At 47.1% G+C, this 9,249-nt stretch overlaps 1 protein-coding gene across 1 annotated transcript in view; it reads left to right on the top strand.

Moving 5' to 3' along the window:
* Positions 1 to 9,249, top strand: part of cdkal1 (CDK5 regulatory subunit associated protein 1-like 1) — a 224,137-nt gene that overhangs the window by 115,953 nt on the left and 98,935 nt on the right. Inside the window, exon 9 of the mRNA XM_079730965.1 lies at positions 3,732 to 3,898. Coding sequence (XP_079587091.1) covers positions 3,732 to 3,898 — 167 coding nt within the window. The remainder of the gene's footprint in view (positions 1 to 3,731; positions 3,899 to 9,249) is intronic.

The following is a 9,249-nucleotide window of genomic DNA, read 5'->3' as shown; positions in this document are numbered from 1 at the left end:
TTTCAACTCTCCCTCGTGTTTGTTGCTCACACATCCAACTTTTATCTGCACCTGATTTGGCAAGAACAAGACGCTCTGAGCGTGAAAACACACACGCACACACACAGGTTACACAGATAACGTCGGGACCGGGACTCTCGCTCGGCAGTGCCATGGTAACGCATGCCGCCCGCCTCCTGTTATCGCTCTTCACGCCGTTAAGATCAGATTAAACACCTCAACGTGTCAGACGTCCCCGCCACCCGGGTCATCACCAGGGAGATCCTTTAGCAGATCAGATGTCCTTTGTGACCCTGGGTTGTTTGGTCTTGTTTTGAAAATGCGAGCTCAAACAACTGCTGGGAGTGCTGGTTGTGATCTGTGGTTACACCCCCAGTGGTGGCTCTGATGAACTCGGTTGATGATGCACGGGCACGGAGCTTCCACCTCACGGACAAGAGTCGTGCGAGTTAAACAAAAAGGCTGTCGCTACTGTTTTTATTTATTTGCAGCAAGTCTTTGTGTCTTCGTACGGCGTGGTAAATGCATTGTGCATGTCATCGTCTGATTGTTTAATAGAACCGTTCAAATTAAGGTTTAGTAAAAAAAATGGAAAATCACTAAGATTTGAATCAATTTGAGTCGGCCCTAATGAGCTGTACTGTTATCTACTGGCGGTTTGCTGCTCCTGTTGCTTCCCTTTCTTGGCTACCAGGAGACTTTATCTAAGATGACCCGAGTGATTCACTTTAATTGATTCAAACACATCCTGGCTATAGCAATTATATGATCTGCTTCATCCATCTCTGTAGACAGACCCTGTATTGACATGCCTGATCCTGACGGTGTAGAGCCTGAACTCATAGCAATGTTATGAACGGTTTGGTAATCAGTAGAAGGTGATCAATGACCATTAACAATATCATACTGATTGATCGTTAAGATATTATGCTGTTGAGGGTGGCGCCATAGGGATTGTAGTTGGTATAACACTGCTATTTTCCTTGTGATACTTCATCATTATTAAACGATTGCTGTGTCATACTGTTTACAACAACCTTTGACTTGTAATTAATTATGTCCAACCCTTTTACAGTGGGGAAAAAAATTAAAACAACACGACCCCGTTGCCATAACCGCGGGTACACAAAGGCCGCCACACATGAAAAAACACAGAGCCAAAAAACGTAGCCCCGACAGCACGGACACACGTCAAGAGGAAGCAGGTGTTTAGGGCTGAGGCCAGAGAACCAAAGGGCTGCTGGAGCACTTCCTGCTGGCTGGGACTCCCTCCAACGCTCCGGCCAACGACAACGCATCGAATCAGGCCAGGCACACGACACCGAGCCAGGGGTCAGCTCAGCTCGAGGTGGGACTCTTTTATCAGATCAAACAACAACACCACCGCCGCGTGTGTCCCTCCTGCAGTGGAAAACGCAGCATCGGAATCACAGAAATGTTGTTTTTGGATGGAAATGAGGGCTGCTCTCTACCCTCGGCCCTCTATCTCTCCCTCTCTCTTCTCTCTCTCCCTCTCCCCCTCCCTCTCTCTCTCTCCCTCCCTCTCTCCCTCCCCCTCCCTCCCTCTCTCTCTCCCCCTCCCTCTCCGACTCTTTCCCTCTATCTCCCACCCTCTCTCCCTCTCCCCCTCTCTCTCTCTCTCTCCCTCTCTCTCTTTGCCCCTCTGCCCCCGAACGGCGATTCCTGTTTTAACTCCCGCCCGGGCCTTGTTTTGGAAGCCGTGCTTTTGTGTCGAGGGGGGGACCGCCTTCGGCCTGCCCGGGCCCGTGTTTGGTGTGGGTCGGGGTCAGGATGTGCTGTTTTCTTTGGCGGGTAGCAGAGCATCCACCCACTTGGGAGACTGGGGGCCAGGGCTTGAGCGAGACAGAGAGTATCAGCGGCGGCTCAGACAAGCCGACTCAAGCTGTGCTGGGAATGTACAGACCGCTGCCTCTCCCCCGGGCTGGTTCCTCTAGACCCTCCAAGCACCCGGTCTCACTAACAGCTGCACCGTGCCCTCCTACCTAAAACCGTCCAATAGTTACTATCTTGCAAAATGATGCGCCATGTAAGGGATATTTCATTTCAAACATTTATTTACACTCGTAGGGCATTGAGGTTTTCCTCATTTGCAATGACGACCAGTTTACAGCAAGGGACATGCACACGACACCAGCAATGACAAAAAAACATGAGCAAAACAAATACAATTCATATAAATAATAGCAGTTGAAATTTGATGAGCTGAGATTAAACCACAAACGTTTAAATACAGTAGCATATGAGAGTACCTCTAACCTTATATACAAGAATATACAAGGTGCAAATGAATTTGACCTCAATCGTACCTAAATAAATCCTGTGCCCATGGTTGCAACAAGCAGTGAACATATTTAGGGTGGCCCAGTTAGTAGCTGTTAATGTTCTTTCTGTGCGGACATAAACAAAGTTAACCGACGTATGGTGTTTAAAGGAAACCCCTCATTCGTTTAGCTCCTAGCGGCCCCGGACGGGAAAAGATGCTAATCACTGCTAGGGCTTTTTTCCCTCGGTTGACCCCCAGAAATCGTTATCATGGCTTAATGTCAATGATGATGAGCTTTTTAAAACTCTTTAGCACTCTACAATTTACGCCACCATCATCTTTAATCCACTGATGCAGGCAGAGTTGATACACACACACGCACACACACACACGGGCGCGCACACACTTTTTTCCATATACTCTCCAATTAGCCCGCCGTCATCCTTAATAACGCTCTGCCCTGAATGACTACATGCATCTATCTGTCTCTGGAGAGCTAATGGTAATGATGATCATTTTCTGTGTGTGTGTGTATGTGTGACATCCGTGCACGTGGTTTTGATTAGTGTGTGGGTTATAGTGCACTCCTTAACACTAGCTTAAGCACCCAGTCAAGCGTTTTCGGGTCCCACTGGCAAGTGACTGCTATAACATTAGTCTGCAATTGTGAGGACGGCTCTAGATTAACATGAAGTTGATGGATGATGCTGAACACACATTCAAACACAGACTCGCGCACACATACACACGCACACACACAAACACACACACTCTTTACCCTCTTACTGTATTTGCCCTTCACAGTGGAGATATGCGTTTGCCTGCCCTCTTGGGCAAGGCTTTGCACTGACTGGGGTGTGGGATTCAACCGTGGTTGATTCAAGGTTGGAAATGAAGGCGTGTAAGGTGCCCCTCTCTGTCAAATCAAGTCGAAGGCTTTTCTTGGAATCCGAGCTGTCTTTGTGAGTTGGAGATTTGGACTCTGAATCGCTCCCGAGTCGCTTGTCCTCGCGCCATCCCTTCAGTGTGGCTTCCGTCTACGCAACAAGCCTTACAGTAACGCAGCGCACGCAAATCCCTCTTTTGATTTGGAAAGGATTACGTCTCAGAGTGGCGATGAGCACTGTCTGAAGAGTGTTGCCGTTTTTTCCACGCACTTGGGGAATGTGGACGCGGAGAGACGGTTTAGCCTGCTGTCGTGGCACGGTATACCGACACAGCGTCGGCGGGTCCTTCAGTCAGTCTTCCGTCTGGAGTGTGGAGTCGGAGTCCCCTTGCAGCAGGCCTCGTTCATTGTTCGAATCCTCTTTCACCAAAATCCCAAAGCTGTCGTGTCTTTTTTAAAAGAGCATGGCGATCTGATCACGCAGATTAAAAAATGTTGGAAGAATCTGAATAAAGAACAAAAAACGTCTGTCTTCAACCTGTTCTCTGTGTGTGTTTCCAGAGGGGGTGTGTGAGATCTGGCTGACCAGCGAGGACACCGGGGCGTACGGGCGGGACATCGGCACCGACCTGCCCTCCCTGCTCTGGAGGCTGGTGGAGGAGATCCCCGAAGGAGCCATGCTGAGGCTAGGCATGACCAACCCCCCCTACATCCTGGAGCACCTGGAGGTACACACACGCGCACACGCACACACACACACTAGTAGTACTTGCACCACCACACACACTCGCATACATACACGTTCACACGCACACACTAGCAGTCGCAGACACACACACACACACACACACACACACACACACACACTGACGAACACTAGCGCTTGTACCACCATACTCACACACACACACACACACACACACACACACAGGCACACCACTAGCAAAAGTAATGTGGTTCCCAGGGATTGCCGTACTGTAAATTGAGAATATTTTATGCACAACAAGAGATGCCTAAAACCTAATTCATAGATGCAATTAAAAGATCCACAGCCACCAGGGCAGTTTGTTTGTTATTATTATTCTTTCATTATTCCCCTTTGTTCACCCTCGACCGCGCTCCTTCCAGCGAGCAGGGGAAACGCTTCGTTTTTTGTGGTGTTTTTTTAAGGGATCCCGTAGCGTTCAATAAGCAGAGAGCTCCTCCGGTTTTTTGCTGAGCTGGCAGTTCTGCCGCTCCAACCTTGGTGCTCACAGACCATTCATTAAAGCGCACTTCATCCACTGCTCCCACCTAATGAGTCAATTAAGGCCCCATTGTGTCCTCTTTAAGCAACGGCGTGTTATCAAACCCCGCCATCCTCCTCTTCCTCCTCCTCCTCCTCCTCCTCCTCCTCCTGCCTACATCTCCTCCAGACAAAAGCCCATAGTGGGCCTCCTCTTTCTGCAGAGTCTTTTGTTTGCACCGCGATTGGGGTCCGCACTCGTCTCTCCTGTATGGGCTGCTTGTGTTATCAGCCCCATCTCACCGTCTGTCTCCCTTCCCTGGCTCGGTTTTTTTTGGGGTGTTTTTTTGGGTGTGTATGTGTGCGTTCCAGACTTGATTAAATTCGTCGGAAAACGAGAATGATTGCCAATCGTGGCGATACCCTGCAGGACAGTACTGTCCCATTGTCCCCCGGAGGAGATATGGGACAAGACCCCGAAAGCTAAATTACCCATCGATGACAATGCAGTCGCCCCCCCCCCCCCCCCCTGTTTTGAGTTTTACCATCATTCGTGTTTGTGGTGGTGACAATTCGGACAATGTACTTATTGTAAGTCGCTTTGGATGAAAGCGTCTCCTAAATGCCCTAAACGTAAATGACTTAGGTCCTAAGATGCGCCCTCACTCAGCGCGTGTAAACAAAAGAGGGATCAAGATGGATGCCTTCTGGGACCCGACAATGTTCAGAACGCTCGTATAAAGGAAGCACTTTTATCCTCGTAAACTCTCACCAAAGAAATTAAACAAGCTGTTTTTCCCTTTTTGTGGGTAAATGCTTCACTGTGGGCCAACGAAAAGAAACACCCGAAGTGTTCCCAAAGTTCCCAACATGTCTGCTGCGTAGAGCCGGCTTCTTGTCCACATTCTTGGTAAACGGGGAATGTTTTAAACAAAGGGTCGTGAAACTTTTCCCAAAGTAGACCAGACTTCTCCGGGGCCGGCGGGACGGGGAGGAAAACTGCCAAAAGGAGGGCAATAAAGATAACTAAAAATGCGTAAAATAAGAGGGGGTAGGAGCAACGGCCCCTAAGAGTAAAATGTGCTGTGGGAGGAAGCAGCGGAAGGGGTTGTAATTAACCAGGGGTTAATGGAGGTGGCTAATTGTCCCCCTCCACATGTATAGGTTGGCTTTCTGCTTGGCTACATTACAATTAAAAACCACCATCCTAATGATGGTGAATAACAATTAGCTGATAATTAGTATTAGGACTCTGTGTGTGTGTGTGTGTGTGTGTGTGTGTGTGTGTGTTTGTGTGTGTGCGTCCTTGCCTCGCCATGCCGTATGCTACTGTCCTTATCATCATATGCCCACACGCTTAAACAATTGAATTACGTCCGTCCTGTCTTTAATTCCTCACTCAATTAACCTACATAAATGCTAGGTGTGTGTGTCTGTGTGTGTGTGTGTGTGTGTGTTTGTGTGTGTGTGTGTGTGTGTGTGTGTGTGTGTGTGTGTGTGTGTGCTAGCGCTCGGGGCTGGTCTTTTAAGTTATCATTGTCTTAGCCCTGATCCTTATTTATTGCCGCCCTACACATTGCTAGTTTCGCCTTCTCCACATGCTGCATCTTCATATCTCTCTCTCCCCCCCATTGTTTATTTAATTGTCCTATGAAAGGTTATTGAAGAAGCAGGAGAACACTTCTGCTCCTACACTTCTATTCTGTTCCCTTCGGCTTCCCCCTGTTGGTTTCTGTCGCACTTGTTGCTGGTTGCGTGTCCCTCTCCCTCGGCTCTGGGGATTTGGTGGCCCCTGGGTGTGAATGGGGTTGATGATGTAGATGAGGACCGATGTGCACGATGGTGTGGTCATGATGAGGGGTGCTGTGGTCAGGAGGAGGATGTGTTTGATGATGGAGGCGGCCTTTATGAGTCACCTGAGCAGTTCAAGCTGTGGCTCCCCTTTTCACTTCTTTCGCCAGAGGCGAGACACGCACGCACGCATGCACACTCACGCACTCATGCATGTGTGCACACGCTGCCACGATCACACACAGATAGGTGTACTTATACACACACACACATGCACATATACACACACACGCACACACATGCACGTAGACAAAACATGAACAGACACATGCACGTAAACAAACACACATCCACGCGCACATTCGCACACATCATCCTTCAAACAGAACACACACCATCTCTCTCTCAGCCCACATTCGTTCCTCCTCTGACAGATTTGGGCAGCCTTATAGGCCCGTTTGCTGATTGGAGCAGTTACCTGCCTGAAGGCCACTCACAGGCTACTTGTCTTTGACATTTTAGTTGATTGCATTGTGTCTTTAATGGTCCCATTTCTGTTAGCAGAAGTGGTTGAGGCAGTTTACTTTGCTTGCCTCCCTCTCTCTCTCTCGGTCTCTCTCTCCTGCGCTCTTTCTCTCTTGATCTCTCGCTCTCTTTCCCTCTAAATCTCACACCTCTGTCACATCTCACCATCGTTTATTGTGCCTGTCTCACTCCACTCATTTATATCCTGCTAGAATACCTGCACTTCCATTTTTTTTTCTTTTTTTGCCAGTGTTTCATTAAAATAGGGAGAATCTAAAGGATAATTAAACTCTTAATCAAGGGGTCTGTTCCTCTAAACACGTTGATGTGTCTGATATGCTCCAAAACGTTAATCTTTAAAAAATATAATTAAGCTGAAATTAAAACGTGTGAAAAAGCATATGATGCTGATGTTGTTTGTGCGTTTCTTTAATCTGCTTTCAACTCACCTCAGGCAACCTCCTTTGAAGGAGGCTCTGATTATTTGTATTTAAGGCTCACGTTTCTCAGCACGAATGGCTTCGCAGTCACCAAAATCGTCCTGCAGTTGTGCCATCCACAAGAGAACCACACTACACATTGGAACAGTGTCTTTGTGTCAAACATCCAATTGAATAGATCTTATTTCCCCGAGCCCAAACTGTTTCACAAGAGCAATTGCAATATTTAATGCTTCATCTTTGACCCATTTTTGCACTTTGTTCTAAGGGTTTTCCCCCGTTGTACCGATAGCGTTAACTTCTGTGTAAGTTTGGAAGGTGCTTTGATGCGAAGGTTGTGAACAAAGTAATGGACATGCCTGTGCAGAATGGCCGCTTCGGAGGAGGCAATTTGCTATCATCTTGGGATGTGAAGCAACTTTAAAGTATCGGCATTGTTCCAATCAAAATACTGAATGGTTGACTTAATGGGACCTCTTTTTCATCTTTGTGCTTCTAACAGTGTGCCTGTGACTTTCTGTGCGTGCATGCTCTTGTGCACAGGTGTCTGGGTGGGCTGGGGAAGTTATCTATAGTGTCTATACCCTAACAGTGTGTGTGTGTGTGTGTGTTTGTGTGTGTGTGTGCATGTGCGTGTGCCTGTGTGGGTCTCTCATTGTCTCGCTTCTGTATGCAGACTTAGTAAATGAGGTGTGAAACCAACTTCCCTCTGTTCTAACCTTTAAGTCAGGCCAAGATGGATGTAATAGGAGCCAACTGTAAAATATCCTGCACTAGTGTCCTCTTTACACACACACACACACACACACATGCCCTCGCTCTTGTCTCTCTCTCTCTCGCTCTCTCTCTCTCTCTCTCTCTCTCTCTCTCTCTCTCTCTCTCTGTCTCTGTCTCTGTGTCTCTATCTGTGTGTATGTGTGTCTCTGTCTCTCTCATGAACCCACTGTATCTGTGGTTCTATATGAACAGATTAAATATTACAGGAAATGCCCCCTTGACAGAAAAGTACCATTAACATTTTCACAATACACCACTCAATGTCTCCCTTAATTGATCATGCTTGCCTTAAGGGGCAAGTTTATCATATTAGGCACGGACATTCACATCTAGGGTTCTGCTGAATGGTTTGATTGCAGTAGGCACTAGAAGAAACAAGTATGTCCACTTTGCAAGCGGCACCCTAAATGGCCACACCTGCAGGTTTCAGCCGTTGAAATAATTTTCTCCTTGTTTCATCAGCTCTATTGCTCCTCCATTTCCTTCTGGCCAACCTTTTTCTGTCATGTTTCTGTTCTGGCCGTTTGTGTCTGGCACAAACAGAAACAGGGACACACCTTCATCAGGCCGTTCTCCATCTTAATCACTCCCCGGGGAGTCTCCCTCCCATTAGTGGGTTTAATGTAGAACAGTGTGACACTAACGCACACGCACACACAGACACACACACACACACACACACATAGACATACACACACACACAGACACTCACACACAGACATAGACGCACACACAAACACACTCACGAACGCACAGACACCCACTTCACTACTGATGGTGACACATTATGAATCACGACTTTACGATTGTGAATTATCTCTTCTGATGTAACCTTTATGAAATGACACATCTTTTGGAAGATATACGATGTCCAACTACAGTGTTGAATATGATCAAAAGTGCACTAAAATGAGCAAAGGCAAACGGGGATGCCGTTGAAGATTTGTTACGTAAAAACGCATCACAATATATCCGTGTTTTTTGTGTTTCCGCACCGCGTTTGAAATGCACTCGTTGCTATCTTTGGGACTATATTCGTGAGAATACTTGAATGTTGTACGTCCTGGCACTTGCACATTGCACTTATTCAAGGTACTTAATTGTGTAGCATCTACAGTAGCTGCTATCGTTGCTTTACACAGGGAATGGGTTAGCCTAGCGATTGTAATACTTGCACTTGGTTCTATGAACATCTTTACTGTACTGACAGCGATATATTGTTTCACTTCTTATGACAAATGTACTTATTGTAACAAATGCACTTATTGTAAGTCGCTTTGGATAAAAAGCGTCTGCTAAATGCCCTAAATGTAAATGTACT

This window comes from Pollachius pollachius (assembly GCF_949987615.1).
Source record: "Pollachius pollachius genome assembly, chromosome: 1".
NCBI lineage: Eukaryota > Metazoa > Chordata > Actinopteri > Gadiformes > Gadidae > Pollachius > Pollachius pollachius.
Note: the sequence above shows the minus strand (reverse complement) of the source record. Positions and strands in the feature narration are given on the sequence as shown.